The sequence below is a fragment of the Corvus kubaryi genome, unplaced genomic scaffold (genome assembly GCF_017639235.1).
Source record: "Corvus kubaryi isolate FWS band 111438036 unplaced genomic scaffold, C.kubaryi_AGA036_p1.0 66, whole genome shotgun sequence".
Classification (NCBI taxonomy): domain Eukaryota; kingdom Metazoa; phylum Chordata; class Aves; order Passeriformes; family Corvidae; genus Corvus; species Corvus kubaryi.
Window position 1 is genome coordinate 29,267,414 of NW_024582054.1, and position 20,514 is coordinate 29,287,927.

The window sequence follows — 20,514 nt, forward strand, 5'->3', positions numbered from 1 at the left end:
CCGCGTCCCTCCGCGCCTGGCCCGCGGCACCCCGAGCCCGGGCCCAGCGCGGCGCGGGGGGGATGATCGCGGGGGGATCGCGGGGCTGGCTCCCGGCGGGCGCCCGGCGCTGCGCACGTAGGCGCGGGGGGCGAATGACGGGCGGGGGCGGCCCTTCCCCCGCCGCGCCCCGGAGCTCGCCATTGGCGCGGGCGGCCGTGACGCGCGGCGCGGCCGCTGCCTCTTAGTGCGGAAGGCGGAGGCAGGGCCCGGCAGAGCCGCGCCGAGCCCGGCCGCGCAGCGCTGCATCCCACTGCCAAGGGAGCGCCCAGGGCAGCACCGCATCCCGCCCGCCGCGGAGGAGCCGGGGCGCCCCGCGGGCAGCAGCGCCCCTGGCGCGGGCGGGAGAAGCGCAGAAGAGCAGCAGCGGTGGCGGCCGCTGCGGGGACCGGAGCAAAGTTGGTGCGAGCGGCGGCGGGGCCGCCCGGGAGCGGGACTGCAGGGAGTCGCCGCCTCGGCTCGGCCCGGCCGCCGCGGATGTGCCCCCGCCGGGCCGGGAAGGACGGAGCGGAGCGCTGGCAGCGGGGATCAGGCGGCTGGCTGCGCTTCACCCTCGCCGGGCTGCTGCACTCGGAGGATTTGTGGATTGACTCTCGCTCTTGACCCACCGCCTCTGCCGGATTCCTGGGGTTTTGTTGCTGGATTTTGGCTTTTTTTTTTTTTTCTTTTTTCTTTTTTTGGTTGTTGGTTTTTTTTTTCACTAATTTTTCTCTACCCGTTCCTCGGGGAAGGAACTGCCTGCCGGCCCCGCTCGGGCTCCCCGCTGCAGTCGTGGCAGTGCCGTGGAGGCTGGGACCCCCCCACAAGCCAAGGTGAGCGCTGGCACTGATCCGACACAGCATCACCCCTTTCCCTCCGGAAAGGTGCGTCGGGCCGGTAACCAAAGAGCGGGCACACACTCCTTAAAAACCAAAGGCCACCCTGCATCTAGAAGCGTACAAAATATCCTCATAGTGGGACTCGCATTTGGGATCTGTTAGTTCTCTTGCTCATGCCACTGCCCCCTGGTTGCCTCAATGGCAGGATCATGAAGTGTTTGACTTTTTTTCTTCTGCTTCCAGAGACCTTAAAGAAGTCCAAAAAGAGTGTGAGATCAAACGGCAAGGTGCCAGGATGCTATGAGATAGTGCCCCTGTCCCTGAAGAAGAAGATGGCTGCAGAACTTTACCCTGCCAGCACCAACACTAACATTGCAAACAGCAACGCCGCCGCCGCCGCCACCGCTGCCAACAGCAAGAAGAACGCCCTGCAGCTCCAGCAGAGCGCCCAGCCGCCTCCGCCGCCCCAGCTCCAAAACCTCAACAACAACAACTTGGAGAGCGCCAACTGGCAATCCTTCCATCCCACGCTGCGGGAGAGGTAAGGGCCAGGCCCGCCGGACCCTCCCCGGGCGGGCGGGAGAGAGAGAGGCGCCCGCCCTGTGCACCTGCGCCGCGGCTAGGCGTGAGCGCAGGGATGGGCTAGAGCCCCGGGGGCCGCCGGCGGGAGGCTGGGGCGCCGGGCGAGGGGCAGCCCGTGGCTAACGGGGCTTCTCCCCCCTCCCCTGCTTGCAGGAACGCGCTGATGTTCAATAACGAACTCATGGCTGACGTTCACTTCATCGTGGGCCCGCCAGGGGCATCCAAGAAAGTTCCTGCCCATAAGGTTTGTGCAGATAATTTTTAGCTTTTTAATGCTGCTGTGCAGGTCGCCTTCTCCCCCTGCCTTACAACTAGGTTCCACTTTTTTTTTTCCTAATTATAGCTCTTGTTTAATCCCAGAAGTAATTCACATACACTGCAATTAAAGGGAACAGTGTAAGGCAGTGTTCTGCTTCCACTGCAGCTTGTAACTTTCGCTAAATGTAGCTTTTAGGAAAGCCAGCATGCTCAGCTGTTCCGGATCCATGTTACTGAGGCTTCTCTCTCTTTTATTTTCCAGTATGTTTTGGCAGTTGGTAGCTCTGTCTTCTATGCTATGTTTTACGGCGATCTTGCAGAGGTCAAATCTGAAATCCATATTCCAGATGTGGAACCTGCAGCCTTTCTAATCCTATTAAAGTAAGTGGCCACTACAAGTCTGCTAATTACATGGACAGAGTCAAAGTAGCTTATAAAATACACATCTCCTAATTGGCATTGTGCAATATGCACTTATTGCTGTTTACTTAATGTGCTGACAAATACTGAATGTCAGATTCACTGCCAGCAAAGACGACTATAGATTATTTTCATGGCCTACTTTTTTTTTTTTTTTTTCCCTGAGAAACTAATTTTTTTTCCCCTGTCTAGATACATGTATAGTGATGAAATAGACCTGGAAGCTGACACAGTTCTGGCTACACTGTATGCTGCCAAGAAGTACATCGTGCCGGCCCTAGCAAAGGCTTGCGTCAATTTTTTGGAGACCAGCTTAGAAGCAAAGAATGCTTGTGTCCTGCTGTCTCAGAGCAGGCTCTTCGAGGAGCCAGAACTGACGCAGCGCTGCTGGGAAGTGATTGATGCTCAGGCAGAAATGGCACTGAAGTCAGAGGGCTTCTGTGAGATAGATCAACAAACACTAGAGATCATTGTAACCCGGGAAGCACTCAACACCAAGGAAGTGGTAGTTTTCGAAGCTGTTCTCAACTGGGCAGAGGCTGAATGCAAAAGGCAAGGGCTACCGGTTACGCCACGCAACAAGAGGAATGTATTAGGGAAAGCTTTGTACTTGGTGCGGATTCCAACCATGACTTTGGAAGAGTTTGCCAACGGAGCTGCCCAGTCCGACATCCTCACCCTTGAGGAGACTCACAACATATTCCTATGGTACACAGCTGCAAATAAACCCAAATTAGAGTTCCCCCTGACAAAAAGAAAAGGACTCGTGCCTCAGCGCTGCCATCGGTTTCAGTCGTCTGCATATCGCAGCAATCAGTGGAGGTACCGGGGGCGATGTGACAGTATTCAGTTTGCTGTAGACAAACGGATATTTATAGCAGGACTGGGATTGTATGGGTCAAGCTGTGGCAAAGCTGAATACAGTGTCAAAATTGAACTGAAGCGCTTAGGTGTTGTCCTTGCTCAGAATCTGACAAAGTTTACCTCCGACGGCTCCAGTAACACCTTCTCTGTGTGGTTTGAACACCCTGTGCAGGTTGAGCAAGACACATTTTACAATGTAAGTGCTATTCTTGATGGTAATGAACTCAGTTACTTTGGACAAGAGGGAATGACTGAAGTGCAGTGCGGGAAAGTGACGTTCCAGTTCCAGTGCTCCTCGGACAGTACTAATGGAACCGGAGTACAAGGAGGACAAATACCTGAGCTCATTTTCTATGCATGATGCATTTCACCTTGATTGTATTCCAGTGCTGCAATGATGCACATTAAGGGATTTTTTTGGTTTTACTACGAACTCTGCAGCAGTATGGAATGTTATGCTACTTACCTATCTGCTACATCAGGCTATACAAATAAGTGAAGGAATGCTCTTGAATTTAATCTTATTTTATTTATTCATAAGCTATTTGACTTAATAATTAAGACTGCAACATGCAGAAAAATGTTAAATTTTGCACGTACTGTGCATTTATTTTGTATATAGATAACTAACTTGCAGACTGCAGCTGACTCAAACAGAATGTTCTAAACTAGAGCAGTTTATGAATCTGTGAAATATAAAACATTTTTACTTGCCCTAAATCCTGTGTATTTGATCTTTGCTGACCTTATGGCTTGTGTATGTTAATTCATGTACAGCTAACAGGGGTGATGACACTGTAGTCTGGTCCTTGTGTGCATCCACACCCAGCAAATAGGAAGGTTCCCTCTCTTGGTAACTGAAACTATCCATCAGCAGCCTTTATTTTCCCTTCCTTAGAAAAGGAGCTGACATTTGTGGAAGCTCAGGGTTTTTTGTGTGTTGCCCAAGCTGAAGACAGACAAACCATCAATGCAATCAAAGCTGATCAAAATCATCCTCTGGTTATATTTGAAAACTCTGAATGCCCCTTCACTTGCAGCATCTGTTAACCTCCAGCCTGGCCACCAAACAGCAACACTGCCACTTGATCCTGTCAAACTGCACCCCTCCCTTGAATGGCCCGAGTCAAGACACACAGATGAAGTTAATTAATTCAGTGACAGGCTGCATCACAAATTTAGCTCAGGGCTGTAATAGTGGCAAGTACTATCTGAATTTACATCCCATCCTTATACAGAGCAGCAGACATTAGAGAAATACTTGCAAGATGGTTTTTAGGTTCACTTAAGATTACTAATTAGAAATAAGCCACCTTAAAAAAAAAATAGCTGTTGGATCTTTCTTCCTGCTCTATCTTTTTTGGAAAACACAGTCTCAGGCACTATCAGCAGTCATTTCATGGTAGTACTTTTCTCAGAAAGTGATAAAAGTACATGTTTTTTCTTAAAGGTCTGATGATCATTACAGCTGAGCCAATTAGAAATATTTACTAGATTTTATAAATCTTACAATGACCTTGGAAGAGAGTACTCAAACAGCAGTCTCAACCAGTATTTTTTCTGTGTATAACAAGTACCTCTACACCTAACATGTTTGCCTTTTCCCAAGCTGCATTAATTTTCACCTTGAAACTAAGCTGCAATGCAAATCCTGCCTGTTTTCTCTCTCTAAAAAAACCCAAAGAATGTAATGAAAAATAAGAAGGGAAGTGAGTTAGTGAAAACAAGACCTGTCTACCAGAGCTGGAGCTGTGCTGCCGAAGCCAGGTGGCCACAGTGGCCGATGGCTGCGCGGTGCCGCACGCCCCGGGCGCTGCTGTGGCGATGCTCCCTGGGTGAGCTGCTGCTCCCCTTGCTGCAAAGGCAGCAATCCTGTGCCAGCCCAGTACAGCTGAAGGGGTGTGCCTGCGCTGTTGTTCTTCAACACAGCCATCTGATTCTCTCAGTACAGATTAAGGAGAGTGGGAGTGAGAGTGGGTAAAGATGCAAGGCAGATAATTCCTGCACAGAGGTGGATAACAGTCACAAGACCTCACTATAAATGCACTCTTTTATCTGGAATTGGCACAAATTCCCTTGGCTTAAACCCACAACCTAGAGAATGGCTTTTATGCCCTTTTGACAGGTTAAAACCCACCTTCTTATCACAGTTATGATTTCAGTATTGACTTATTAAAAGTTATTCACATGTTTGGAAAAAGTTGCTCCTCATTTTCCATCAAGCCACTTGTATTTCAAGCACTGAATATCTCAGCTACAGGTGATGGACAGATAGGAAATTTGGCAAATACTTATCAAATGTTGCATCTGTGGAACTGAAGCATGACAGGCCTGTAGGAGCTTGCTGACACACACAAATTTGTTACACATCAGTCCATTGTCTTAGTATAGCCTAAATTACTCTTGGAAAAAGCAACAAAAAACTTGCAAAAGAAAACAGCATCTAGTTCCAAAAAAGCTCTTAAATAAAGGAGAACAGGCTCTTAGAGTCAGCAATGCTCCTCTGCCTGGATTGATTCCAGCTTCACTTTAAAGTTACTACTTGGGTATTAACATACAATACTATGTATATATACACATATACATACATATTTTTGTCAAGTAACCATGGAAAAGCCAAATCATTAATAAAATACCTATTGCTGGAGCATTTATGCAGAGTTCTCTGGCCAACAGAAGGAAAGTTTTTCCCAGCACATAGACATTCACCTATTAAAAGACGAAAAAAGCATTATGTTAATCTTAAACCACAAATGCTTTTAATAGAACATTTATATGGGAAGGAGAAAACCCCAACTTTTGAAATCTTAACCTGCTCAAAAAAATTCAAGTTATACAAGCAATATTCATATGTACAGGATAATACTCAGTGCTTGTCAAAATCTGCACAAATTAGCATTGTAAATCAAAGCATAAGTTTATATTGAAAAAATTGTAAGAAGTCGTTCATCATGCTCTTTATGGGCTCAGTGCTGCTCTGTAGTACAGTTTTTCAGTTGTCACATTACATCATAAGGCATTAAGTAGACTTCAGTGTAATATCAGTATATATATAGAGTGTCATTTATCTTGCACCATTACAAAACCTGAGCAAATACAAGTCAGTGCAAATTTCAGTTCTGCATGATCATCTGTAATGGCATAATTAAGTATTGCACAAGCACACACCAAACTTTTCACCAAATCAAGGAGTGGTGCTACATGCCCCAAGGGTTATTTGTCATTTCTTGCTGTTTGGACATTGGCTCAGATCACATTCAAAACATTAAGAAAAAAAAAAAAATTCAGGAAAACCCTAAACCACACCAAACCTGCTCAGGCACCAGGGACAGAGCTCTGCTCCCCTCCCCTCCTTTACTGCTGCACCCAGGAGGATGTAAATTGAGGGGAGGAGTTACTCTTCATACTCTGATTTGCAATTTATAGCCCAGACAACTATATTTGTATTTTACAAGTCTGAGGAAGTTTTCTTTCTCTATCTTAAGATGTGTTTTTGTGGTCAGCAAGAAAGGCAGGATATTCTCCAGTTCCCAATCAGTCTCAAACATTCCCACGGAGCTCCATGAACACCTTGCTTCCCCCAAGGCATATGTAAAGGTCAAGGTTAGTATAAAAAACTCCATCCTCCTACACTCCAAGCAGGTAGGTTTTTATTTTGTTTGGTTTTTAACAATGGTATATATTCTACTGCTTTTATGGAACAAAACTGCCCCTCTCTTTCCTATGCCTGGATAGTGAAGTTGTTTACTAAGCAGTGAATTACACAACTGAGTTGATGATTATGGTACGAGCCTATGGAATTAAAAAACTATTGCTCTTTCCATTTCATCAAAGAGCTTTGCCAACATTAGTTTAAAAGCAGGCTTTCCTCCCAAGTGTATAGATGCTTCTACTAAGCTAGCAAAAATATATGTATCTCAGCAACAACAACCAAACCCCAAAACAACCGACATATTTTCACCTAGCCCTTCAAAATGTTTGCGTGAAGATGTTCTTAATGTGTATTTTTCTCAAATATATAAAAAAATCAGGAATTAGAACTTCAAAGAAATCCTCAGAATGATCACATATCCTGAAAGTGACTGTGCAATCAATTATACGTGATATGATGGTAATTCATTCCGTATTTAGTGAAAAGTGAGTCTCTTCCACGCTGTGTCTGACCAATGGTTGGAGTGGCATAGAAGATGCAAAAATACAGCCTTAAATTTTACTGCCCTTTTTTTTCCTGAAATAGCAGACAACATAGAAGCACTATTTTCGGGGAAGGAAAAGAGCAAAACATACCCTCTGAAAGAGAAGTATATTTTCTAGGAAGTAAGTCACCAAATTTTATACAGAAAAAACAAGCACCTACTGAATCTGGCAATTCATACTGGAGTCTGAGAACATGTGACTTTCCATGAGCCACAGAGACAGAACAGATATCACTAAAGCAAAGTGTCTGCAGTGTTTCAGTTGGCTTTAGATTTTCTGCAAGCTCAAAAGGGGTTGTTTTGACCTCTTGTCTAAAAAATATTAACATAAAGAATGAGGGTTTGGCTGTAATTTCAGCCTTCTAAGCTGGCTGACCAAGTTACTATAAATCTTAAACCTCATCACTTAGATCTTGTTCTGCAAGGACGATTTCACTGCACAAATCAATAAAGTTACTTCAGTGGAGCCAAGTACATATGACGTTTCCATTAGAGGCTTCACAAACTCATCTAGTTCCTTCATTTTAGTCTAGGAAAAAAACCATAAAACTCTAATCCAAATAAGTATTTTTCCTTCTAGCCTTTTTCCTTGTCACGACATCCAAATGCTAGATGTTTGTCACCATCAAACCACGTCACTCTCTAAGAAACTCCTCCCAAGCAAACTTTCCATAAATGCAATAATAAAGAGCAAATAAATATGAAGAGGCATAAAGAAGCAGGTATTTTTTTCTAGTGAAGTTCTAACAATCAAAGTGATTGCCAAATTAAATCTAAAGCAAAGACAAATGAATACTAATGTGCTCAATGACTATCCTTTCCTTGGCATAACTAAAAGTCTCCTGATCCATGGTTTATTTGAGAAGTAATGCACTTAAATCTAACCTGCTTTTCCACTTCACTCACATCATCAGTGTTTTATGACTGACTTCAAGGTGCAGGCAGTGTATTTGCACAAAATAATAAATTAAAATAAAAATGGCAAATGAGGGAATTTCTTTCTTTTGCTCACAAGTACATTTTTTTGTAGTTTCTGGTTGCTACCAATTCAGAAAGAAAGCAAAATATACAGTACATTCCATGTTCCGTATTATTTTCCTCATGAAGCTCACACATTTTTAATGCCAGGGTCACAAAAAGAATCAGGAATAGATGACTGCTTCCAGTTTTCCTGGCAAATCAGTAGGAAAAAAGACTTCAGGCCCTCTCAAACAATATGCTTCTCAACTTTAAAAGTTAACAGATATTCACAGGTTCTGGGGCACTTCTCATAAATGAAAAATTAAAGATGGCATAAAGTTCACCCAGAAATCTGTAATGCCATTGAACTCCTGAAACATGATATTGAAGATCTTCTGGGTTTAGTGGAAGGTGGCCCTTTCACTAAAATTTCACTCTGTTATCACTGGTTTCACCTACTACACACACACAAATCCCATGATAGATGAGATATAAAACAGGCATTTAGAGAGGGTCTTTCTTTACTCTCATCATTTGGTTTTTCTGCACTCCATTAAGCTTAGAAAATTAAGAGAATTAATTTAGAGGCCTACTTTAATTTCTAGTTCTTTCTTCATTAAGAACTTCTTATAAAAATTCATATACTCCAATCCATCAAAAGCTTAACGCTCCAAATTTAGAATCATATGACATTTGCATTTATAAAACCTAATGTTATATGAGTTCTTAGAATGGTGAATAAACAAAAATGCCCTTCTAAAAGGATGTCTCTGGCTTAAACTTGAATTGCTGCAGCTTTGACGCTTACCACATCAACTTCAGCTTCTTTTCCCCTTAATTTAAAAGGATCATTCTGAAAAACAGTATTTCTCCAAACTCTCCCCAATGAAAACTGTTGAAGTGAGACAACTGTTTTATACACTTTCATAAGATGTGTGCTCTTTTTTTGCAGATTTTCACCAGATATTAAAATTTTCTAAACTTGATGCAATCACTAGGTTTAAGCATCAACACCTAAGACAAAAGAAGGATGTCAACCTCTGTTAGAGAGGAGATTTTAAAATATCTGCAAATCCTGATAATTTTTACCACATTCTCTTACATTCAACTCGTATTTAACAGAGTAATTTTACAAGCATGTGGACCCATCACAGATTTTTTATTTTAAAAAAAAAGCAAAACAAAAAAACAAGTAGGTTCTTTAGCAGGAAGATATTTTTCAGACAAAAAAGGATGTGCTCACCAAGGCACTGCAAAAGCCTCTTTTTACAGGAGACCTTAAGATTCTCTAAGATGTTGTCCTTTACCAAGAGTTAATTTCTGTTCTCATTATCAAACACATTATGTTAATTAAAAGGGGCATTTAGTGAAGGAATGGCTTCCAGTTATTCAGTTACATCTTCACAAGATCCTTCTACTTGTTATGCTCTTTGCCCTCCACAGTATTTGTTGGAGACAGTCTTTTCATTTCACATCTGTCAGTCATCAGACACTGATTTCAAAGGGACACTTCCAGAGAGACTCTCATCCTTTCATAATTTCCTCTTGCTTTCACATCATGCCTGATCTGTTCACAAATACCAATATACTTCCACTTTCAGAAATAACAACAAACACCTCATTTCCAATAACACAGGAATTCATCAGTCTAACACCTTCCAGAATTTTAAACTCTCTTTGGGAAACAGGGAATCTCCCATTCATACAGTTACCAGGTTACCAGGTCACGTTAACTTCTGAACAGTAGCAAAAAATAAAGCTGCCACCACTGAATGGAAGGTTTTTGTTGACCCTAAGTTCCATACAGTTATAGATCAATAACCCTTCTACAAGCAATTTCCAACAAGGCTTTTCAAGACCATAGTGTGGCATTCTGGCAAAGTACTACAAATGGTGACAGTGGTTAAGATATTCCTCTAGAAAGACAAAGACCGGGCAGTTGGAACACGATGAGAATTCACACTGTGAAACATCCATGGCTGCTTGCCTAAATAATTAAGCAAGCATGAAAAGCAAATGAGTTTTTAAGGAGAGTGGCTGTTGCTGGGGAAAGAGGCACCTGTGGTTATTTGATTCATTATTAACATTTCTAGTGTAGTAATGCCTGAAGGTCCCAACCAGGTTGTTTAAATTAACTCAATCAACAGCAATTTGCATAGGGGCAATAAAGGCAAATACAGTCAACATGTTAATAACTTTAAATGAACAAAGGGTATTAAAAACTGAAGCAAACCAGTACAGTCTTTAAAGAAATACTCTGTTTTACCTTTCTCCATGCAATAAATTGAAACTTCCTGTTTTTTGGATCCATACTGCAATTAGAGCAGTCAAAAGGTAACACACAAAAATACAAACAAGTACCAAACTCGGCTTGTCAGGCTGTCGTTCAAAAGAGACACAAATCAAAATTAAGCAGCTTCCTCTGATACTGTGCTTTAAAGCACTGCCTTCAGTCTGGGGACTCCAAAGGGAGACTCTCCTTCTGCTAACACACAGCAGTACAATAAGCCATCATCAAACCATCTATGCAAGAAAGTCAGAGAGTAATCATTTGCTACACTCACAGAGGAATCAGGGAGCCCAATGCTGCCTTTAGATTAAATAAATGAAAACAAGTGTCCAAAAATAACTCACAATAAAAATACGTCTAGACAAGAAAGTACTGTTACTTGACTAGACAAACTGAAGATGAAGACATAGGGGTGAGAGTTGTGTTTTGAAGCAGAGAAGAGACCAAAGGAGGACTAGACCAAGCAAATACTAGTTACTGATTTTCACGTCTTGTGCATCCTCTTCCCTTACCTAGAACCACAGTATAGTTCAGGTTGGAATGGATCTCAGCAGGTCTCCAGCCCAACCTCCTGCTCCAAGCAGAGTCAGCCACAAGAACAGACCAGGTTGCTCTGGATCTTGAGAGCCCTGATGGATAAAAACTTCAAAACTGCTCTGAGCAACCTGTTTCCACACTTGGCTGCCCTCAGAGTGAAACACCTTTTCTTGATAATCAAGTAGAGACATCCCATTTTAATTCATTATGTCCATTGCTGGTAATTTTCCTGCTGCACACTTCTATAAAGAGCCTGGCTCTTCAGATGTCTAAGATCTCTTCAATGAACATCAGCCTTGTTTAACAGCAGGACCCACCACAAGGCACACTAAAAATTATATTCTACGAGGCTGAGACTGGGGATCAAAGCACTGCCAACCCCTCTTCCCAAAGTCTTTTATGACCCCATTGCAGAAACCACGACACTGGAGATGACAAGAGACTAAAAAAAAACCCCAGTCATTTCTGAGGATGTGAAAGGCAGCCTTTCACCACACCAAGATGAAACTTCAGCCAAATAGTTCTCCAGGTGCAAGGAATGGGATGCTAGGAAAGATGGGAGAAAACCTAAACTGTTCAAAACTTGGCCAAGGCTAGACAGGCTTTGCAGCTCTCCTAAACAAGTCAGGCCTGTCGCTTAGATTGGACTAACAAAAAAGCAAACAAAAGGCCTGATTGCAGACCTCTCTAAGGACTATATTTGCAAGTAAAATGCAGGATCTGAAAATATAAGCAAGTACTTTCCCTGTCAGAGACTGATGACTGGTCGTCCTTCCAACTCAATCAACAAGCAGTACAACTGCTCGGCACAAGGAAGGCGCCTGATTTGTACCAGTGCTCTGGACATTTTCAGTTCGATTCAGATCATGCTTTGAAGTCCAAATGTATCAGAGGCATTCTGAATCTGACAACACTTTCAACAGGAGATTTCCAAGACATAAGATGTACTTCACGTGAAGATTAAACAGCAAAGAAATTGCCTTTCCAATTTAAAAAAAAAAGACCAAAAAAAAAAAAAGACATTTTGTCTTTTCCCAAGATGGCAGCAATTTTGAAGCTCCAAAAATTATTATGAAAATGCAGCAGATCTCCAGTGGAACAAGACAAACTCCCACATCTCAGTCATCAGCATAAGAGGAAAACGACTTTTTAAACAGACTGCCATTAACAGTGAAAATTAGTCTCCTCTATTGCTAAGTTTTAGCAGCACTATCCTAAAAGCATATTACACAGTAGGGGACAGCTTTTTTTTTTTTTTTAATATATTTTTAAGTCCCACAAGCAACTGAAGGAAGACAGGAAGGGAGGCTGTACAACAAGTACAAACCAGAGCCTAAGAGGTCATGCTTAGGATTTTCTCTACCCTCTTTTTTTTTAAAAAAAAAAAAAGGCTAAACAGATCAGCAAGAAAGAAAGAATTTAAGATAGGTCATTAAACAAATACTGAGTTGCAGGTAACAGCAGGTTCAGGACATGGTTTAGTGGTGAACATGGTGGTGGCTGATGGCTGGACTTGGTGATCTTGGAGGTCTTTTCCACCCTTAATGCTTCTATGATTTTTTGCCTTCAAATGCACTGAAACTTATTTCAGGGTGTTCAGTAATTCAGCCAGTAGCATCCATGAAGACAATCTGTAAGGACATTTCATGGGGTGACTTTCTTACAGAATTCCTGCAGTTGGATGACAAAGAGCACTGCAGGTCACTCACCTCCCACTGCAACTGAGCTGCATCAAGAACATTCTGAAGGAAAATCTCAACATTCACTATTAGTTTCTAAGCAAGAGCTGGTACAGGTTAGCAGCAGCTCATTTTTTAGTCTTCAGATGTGATTTTTTTGTCATATAAACTCAATACCTTTCTCATTTCACCAAGAAAAACAGTTACCTGGACCACTGTGACAAATTTTGTACAGATGAGTATGAACAAATTAAATACTTTGGAAAGACAATACCACTGCCACTACTACTACTGCTCTCAACTCTTCTTCTTCCTTAAGGACATTTATATCCCAACTTCAGGATGGGAGAGCAGTCCTTGAAAAAAAGAGGGACTTCAAGGTAAAATAGTACCATCTAATGAACTATTTTTAATAAACTAATTATTTCTTAGGTCCAGGTGTTGTGGGCAAAGACTGATCTAAAGCACAATGTACTGAAATTTTCTGCCTGGGCCACAAATATTTTGCTACCAAGGTGATTTGGTTTGTTTGGGTTTGGTTTTTTTTTCTTGGTTTGTAGTTGTGGTTTTCTGTTTGGTTTGTGGTTTTGTTTGTGGGGGTTTGTTTGATCTTTTTTTAACAGACTTGGGGTGGGAGGAAAAAAACATCAAGCTAGAACCTGAAAAACTCATTTATGTATTTTTAAACAGGACTTTCTGGATAGCTACAGTTAACAGTAATGTTTAACATTCCTATTTGCTCAGATTCACCTTAGAGAAGTCATAAAGCAGAGCTCATCAGAAGACACAGTTAAATGCAGATCAAGATACTGAAATCCTGGATTTTTCTCTTTCAGAGGTTGATTATTTCCCTACTACTAATGTATTTCTGTCTCTCCCATCTTCTCAGTTACTTCTCTTTAACCTTTTGGTCCTCATAAGCCCCATCTCAGCATCTTTTCTGGCTGGAATGCACAGAGGGGAAAAGACAAATCATTCAATCTTTCTTGTCTGTTTCTGCTGACAATACATCTTTTCTTTTTCCTCTTATAATACCTATTCTTCTAGTTCACATTGTGACTATTCTTCGTATTACTGTGATCACTCTATTTCAAAACCACCACCATGAAAAATTACCTGTGTTTAGAAGGAAACAAACCTTCCATTCTACTCATGCACTGTTTGGTTGTGAGCAATCAAAATAATTCAATCAGAGTTTAGAAAAGAGAAAAAAGTAACTAAATTTCAGAATTAAAGATTCATTTGATTATTGCAATTCCAGCAGACTGCTTCAAGCAATAAATAGTCTTCAGAGGGATGCCATTTACTAAGACAGCTGGGAGGACAAAAATAGATGCAAGTAACCTACTCGCATTGTATGTAAAACAGTTGTAACAGAGAGAATGAGGGTAAGACAACATATGTCAGCAGAGCTTTCTATTTCCACAGACAGAGCAAGTTCCTATTTCTCTCAAAATACATTTTATAAAACACAGTTCTGAAGTGCACAAATACATTTACACAGCAGTACCTACTAAAAAGGTTATTTTTGTCTTCAACAACTGTTGTTTTAAAAATATGTAGCATCTGACCCTGTGCCACTGCAGTGACTCTGAATCCTGATGAAAGGATCATACTAACTCTTGCTACATTGTTTGTAGCATTAAAAGCAAAAAAAATTTTGAACATTTAATTTTACTGAAAAATTACTCAAATTTCCAAACCCCGCGGTTTTCCACTCAGATTTTTTAGAGAAAAATTAAAACATCTTAAACTTTAACAATTGAGAAAAAAAGTCAAATTTAAAAAGGGTACAATACCTGAAGAAGGTCGCTGAGGTCAAGTAACATGTCTGTGAAAGAAGTCAAGGAATATACATGCTTGTTGAATGTGACAGTATTTCTTAATTTCATTTCATTAGCAAGCCAAAGAAAGGGAAGAAATAAACTCAGGTTAACTGTCAAAGAAACTAAACATGGGTTAGGTCCATTCACCACTTATGCTAACAGCCAACATCCAGTTAATTGTTCAGCTGCCCAAAAAACCCTGCCAGCACCTGCTGAATTTACTGCTCAAATTGTCTCTGTGAAGTGATGGTCTCAAAGAACAAGCCAACACCTCGTGTGACCTACAATACTCACCATATCCTGCAGCCTAAGAACGACCCAGTGGTAAGGGGGTTCTCTGCTCTGCTCAGACCCCACCTGCAATGCTGCATCCAGCTCTGGGATCCCAGCACGGGAAGGACATGGACCTGTTGGAGAGTGTCCAGAGGGGCCCAGCAAGATGATCAGAGGGATGGAGCACCTCTGGTATGAGGAAAGGCTGAGAGAATTGGGATTGTTCAGCCTGGAAAATAGAAGGCTTTGGGATGACCTAATTGTTGCCTTCCAGCACCTGAAGGGAGCCTACAAGAAAGATGGAGAAGAGCTTGTATGGAGAAGAGCTTGTAGTGACAGGATAAGGGGGAATGGCTTCAAACTGAGAGTAGGGTTAGATTGGATATTGGGAAGAAATTTGTTACTGTGAGGCTGCTGAGGCCCTGGCACAGGTTGCCCACAGAAGCTGTGGCTGCCACATCTCTGGCAGAGTTCAAGGCCAGGCTGGATAGGGCTTTGAGCAACCTGGTCTAGTGGAAGGTGTCCCTGCCCATGGCAGGAGGTGGAATGAGATGATCTTCAAGGTCCCTTCCAACTCAGGGCATTCTATTATTCTATGATAATTAAAACATTAATAGCATCAAGATAGAATACACTTAAGAATATAAAGCATCATCAGTCTCCTATGCCATCTTAGGAGCCCAGAAACATTGATGGAAGAGCAAACTAAGAAGACTGAAATAAGTTTCTTTTGTTCTCTTCTATGAGGACCTGTCAAAGATCTGGGAAGGGAAAGCTGCTTTGTCTACTCCCTTCTCCAGCCAAGCAAAATCAGCTTTCAGTTTTCACTCCCTTCGTGATATCCTGTGGTGCTGCAAAATATTAGGTCACCATCTACTCATTATGGGCACACTTGGGAAACATAATAGTTAAAAACAAGCCAAAACACTACAAATTTCCATTAGACTTAACTGAAAGCAAGCACACTTATGAATACATTGTCTAAACAGTATCCAAAATAGAGAATAAAAAAAGCACCATGAAGCCCAAAGTGCAAAGGTAGCCTTTTGCTGCTGTTAATGAACACATGCCGGATCTCCTATCAGCTACTCAGGTGTGGCTTACATGTTGTAAAAGGCTTTATTTTTGAAAGGAGTGTCAAGGTAAAGTGTGAGAGAAGGGGAGAGAGTGAGAGAGTGAGGCAGGCAAAGAAAACATGTATGCAGGGCTCTATGTGAGTTTTTGTATGCAGCAACGTGTTAAGAAATCCAGCATTAAATAAAATGTAGTTTGGTGCATCCTGTGGTAACATAAGTCTTAGTGAATGTTCTCCAAGTAAGCCAGAGAAATACAGTACACATTTCTCCTAAACATTATCAGCTGTGGAAGGAAAGTAATTCAGATAACCTAATTAGTTTATACATAAACATTTTCCTTGCTAAGAACTTCTATCCTTGAGCATTTCTACCCTTAGTTTGCATTTGAAATTGTACGAATGTACTCCAACTTTGTTACAAAATTTAATACATTATGTTAATATTATTTGGTGGAAATTAATTTCCACATTAAAAACCACAGCATAGCTGGGTAGTTAATGAGCTGAAAATTCAGTATGGCTCTGAAAAAAATCAAAAATCCATTATAGGTAGTATTATGCAAGATATTACAGTAATCTGAAATTTTAACACAGTAAGGAAACTGCTAACAAAAACCATCTGTAAAATACACAGCTTAGAAATATACACAGAGCAATACTGAATTCAGTGCACATTTTTTGTAAAAGTAGTGAGAAAGGAGAAAATGGAAAGACTTTAGCAATGCAATTGCCAAGGAACCATAATAATTGTCAGCTCATCAAACAGATCTAGAAAGAAATCGCTATGCCAATTTTGTGCTCAAGAAATATTCTAAGTCTGAAGATGTTCCCAGCTCATTATTGACTTGAAGTGCCTGATTATTCTATGCCCACCCTGAGATACTGTCCCCACTGAGACAAAGTAAAATTATCACTCATATCTGATAGATCTCACCACAATTTAGGAGGGAGAAAAAAGCATTAAACACCAAACGAAAAGCACCTTATAGGTTATTGAGGCACCAAAGTGAGTAACTGAGTGGTCCTAGAGCCTGGCTGCTGTCACTGGAGGCGAAGGAGTTGGAAGGAACATCAGTGCCAAATGCTAATTCAGATCTTAAGTGAGCCACAGAGGTACTTTTCTAACCCAGGCATTTCAGTTACAGTCACGAAATCTGTATACCAGAGTATTCCTCAACCTCCTCAAACTGTTAAACACACTTTCGGTGGAAAATTACTAACACAGTACAAGGGCTTAGGCTTTACTACTGTAAGGAAAACAACCCCACCTTTTTGTCCAAGAAGAAACAGAGAGCATGGGATGTATTTATAGCAACACAAGATCAGAGCTAAGGAGTTGGGAAATTCACTAGCAGGGTTCAGGCAGCTCTGAATCAGTTCAGAGCTACACCATAGATGCTTTAACACACAGTTCCCCTGCTCCTTAGAGAAGTTAGTTCAAGTGTCCACCAAAATTGTAAGCAAAGGTCACAGTAAAAATGTGGCACTTCTGGATTTCATCTAAGGTAGCCTCCAGCAATCTCTCTCCCTGATTAGATGTGTAGCTACTACAGCAAAGCAAAAGGGGAAACTTGAGTCACGCAGTAGCTCTGGGTTGGCCCTTACTATGAATATTGTGGGCACTATTATCAGCAGGAAGTGGTTGTAAAAACAGGCTGTTGTTTTCAAACTCCTTTTCAGAGCTGGAACAGTTCAGGAGAACATACAACAACAGCTGAAAAGAGCAGATAATACTTAATATGTATTCAAAAATTATACAATCGTAAGATAAATGTTTTCTTTGAGGCTGGAAGAAAACAATGATCATTTTACATATGGAGACTGCTACCCACATGGAATAGCTCTTAAAGGGATGGAAAGCTACTGGTGCTGTAGATATACACATGCAAATAACAGGGCACAAAGGGAGTTAGGTTATAAATGTTCCCAAATCTAAAAAAAAAAAAAAGGAAAATAAAAAGCATAAACAGTTTTAACTGCTTTTCCTTTGCCACTCATTCTTTAAGCAAGTTTCACCAAAGTATGCAACTGACTGTCCATCACTAGTAATGTCTAAATGTCTAAATCAAGATGAGGTAAGTCTAGAGGCACTACTTCCGAAAATTAAATTCAAGGGAATCCTTTGACCAACATGATGCAAAAGGTCAGATCGAGCGGCCAAAATTTTCCTTTTCTGCCTTTATAATCCAAAAATCTGTGGATAATATGAGAGCTCCATGATTCACAGCAATAATGATCTCATTCTCAGCACCAGAGGAAACAAAAGTTCATGAAGAAATGAATAGTACCGGAAAACTAAAACCCAAAATACCAAAACAAGCATGCATTTGTACTTCAGAGAGACCTACATTTTACATATTCCAGCAATCCTAAAGTACTTGTGTAGCAAAATCCCCCTGATTTTCAATAACAATATCTAGCAGGAGGCAAATCCACCATTTGCAGGAATAAATTGTGCAAGATGCTGTTAAAATAAACAACTATCATTTACAATAAAGTTGCTACCCCTCCTAAAAAAATCTTTGAAAAATTAAAATCTTTAGTGTTTGACAATGTACAGTAATCAGGAAACCTTCAGATTATTTCATGCTACTCTTTCAAAATTCTTCCACTGTGTAGGATGTCATATCTGGGAGACACAGGCCCGTATTAAGAAGCATGGAGAAGACAAAGGGTCTAGTATTAATTTTAGTTAGTTAGTTAGTTTTTGTAAGTTACCCTTGGAACATTTTTTACTTATTTTTACAAGCTTACTACAAAAGCAGCCATACCATGGAAGGAGGACTAGTGCCAAGGAACTGTGACTGCAAGCCACTCAGCAGAAATTTGACATCCACAATGAAGTGTCACCTTTATTCAGCTAAAGCTAAAATGCTTCCACAAAAACTAAAACCTGATCCATTAAATATATAAAATATTTAAACATAATCTCACTTTCAGTACTCAACAGCAGCAATTCAGCTGGCTGCAAATAAAAAAGCAAAGCTTAATAGGAAATGTGTCTGAAAAGCAAAAAAAAAATCTGAATATTAAAACAAAATTTTCTCAAGTTCTAAATGAAAAGAAATAATTGCAACTTCAGTGTCAGGGTTCTGGATAAACTATATAACAAATGGGAACTTCCCAGAAGCACTTTCTTTAACAAACACACGGAGAAAAGACAAAAGGGAGGGCGGACACCGAAGTGGGGTGATACCAGGGTGAAAAACTAATGACAGCATTTGGCTGGCCCAGAACCCAGTTTTCAGCCTTTCAGTTCTACACCCAGCTCACAACCTTCCCCTTCCATAATTTCATACACCATATGATTTCTGATTATGACTTATCATGGTTAGACCTCTGGTGCTTTACAAACTTTCACCGTTTTAATTAGCCATTAATTGAGACTGACTGACAACGCTAATTGTTTAAAGTAAACATTTCTCTTTCCAAAGACACCGAACTAAAACAATTAGAAAATAATAACCAAACCCAATTCTTTTGTAGAAAGCTCGTTTTTGACAACTTTAATGAAAGCTTTGCCTCGAGGCTGAATCCCCACAGAGCCAGTTTCCAAAATTTCTTCAGTCTCCAATTTTGCCTGTGCAAAGAAGTCCACGTAGCACAGGCTGCACTCGAGTACACAAATAAAAGCAGCACATAACAAATGAAACTGCTAAGCACAAATGCCATTTTTATAAAAAGCAATCTTTATTTATGTGTAGATTAATGCATGATAAAAAAAGAACTGCATTTTGGTCTGAGGGGTTCTTTCTTCTTTGCACACAGCTGTATGACTGTGTTTCATAAAAGTGTATTGCTCTAAATTCTGTACTCTAAAATCCCCAATTTGAAAACAAAAAGCAGTGCCCCACTCCTTCCCCAGGTCTATCAGGATGTTTTTCCAGCAGTTCTTTCAGCGCATGCAGCCTCACTACCTTCAGAGCTAAGGCAAAATTAGCAGCAGTAATTCAGCATCGTGCAAGCAGCAGGAAGATCAAAGAGCAGACAGGCATCTGGGGCTGCATTCAGCCTGCCTGATCCCATGGCATTAACTGAAAGGGTTACAAGTGTGGCTTTCAGGCTCACCTAAGACCTGAATTAGCCTTTGACACCAGTTCTCCCCTCCTGCATCTCCAGCAGCTGCACACAAATCTGCGCTGCTGCACATGGGAGGGACCCAAGGCCTGCAAGTCACATCAACCTTCAGACTCTAATGCACATGCAATTCAGTCTTTCCTAAATTAATGCTGCAGCTTTTCTCAATAATTGTCTTCAGAGTCATTGCCATTTAGAAGAACATCTTCCAAAGCACCCAGGCTGGCTGAATATGCAGCAAGCATTCAGCACTTCTAAAAATGCTGCCCTTGGAGAACAAGGTCTTCAAAGGACTGGGGCTAAGCTGTGTTCCCACTGTTACTGACTTCAAGTAAAAAACCTGCTTTGTGGGGTAGTGCCAAGTATTTACATAGTTACATGTAAATTTGTAACAGTCACATGTAAATTTATAACACAGCACAACACAACAGAAAAAAAACTTAAAATACCATTTCTCGTCTCAGAATGCATGTACAGTCAACTCGCAATTATACAGGGTATCAAAGGGATAAAATATGCAAAGAATATCCATACTAAGCCCCTGAAAGATAATCTAGTTAGTATATTTGCTTAGGGAAAAGAAAATTTAGGCATAGAATGAAAATGTAAATATTAATTTA

General features: G+C 41.1%; 2 protein-coding genes across 4 annotated transcripts in view; one reads left to right on the forward strand and one right to left on the reverse strand.

The window, feature by feature from the left end:
* The window catches only part of BRF1 (BRF1 RNA polymerase III transcription initiation factor subunit), a 172,914-nt gene that overhangs the window by 89,036 nt on the left and 63,364 nt on the right, over positions 1–20,514 (reverse strand). The window contains exons 4-5 of the mRNA XM_042048135.1: positions 14,443–14,474; positions 5,618–5,690 (exon numbers count right to left, since the gene is read on the reverse strand). Coding sequence (XP_041904069.1) covers positions 5,618–5,690; positions 14,443–14,474 — 105 coding nt within the window. The remainder of the gene's footprint in view (positions 1–5,617; positions 5,691–14,442; positions 14,475–20,514) is intronic.
* BTBD6 (BTB domain containing 6) lies at positions 239–3,701 on the forward strand. 3 transcript variants are annotated; one of them, XM_042048137.1, is made up of 5 exons: positions 239–851; positions 1,101–1,398; positions 1,593–1,683; positions 1,960–2,078; positions 2,310–3,701. In XM_042048137.1, exons 2-5 carry the CDS (start codon positions 1,190–1,192, stop codon positions 3,340–3,342), a joined length of 1,452 nt encoding a protein of 483 aa, XP_041904071.1. In that variant the 5' UTR covers positions 239–851; positions 1,101–1,189; the 3' UTR covers positions 3,343–3,701. The 3 variants fall into 3 exon arrangements, with proteins under 3 accessions (XP_041904071.1, XP_041904072.1, XP_041904073.1); XM_042048138.1 differs by having other exon boundaries at positions 239–1,398; XM_042048139.1 differs by lacking the exons at positions 239–851; positions 1,593–1,683 and having other exon boundaries at positions 1,237–1,398.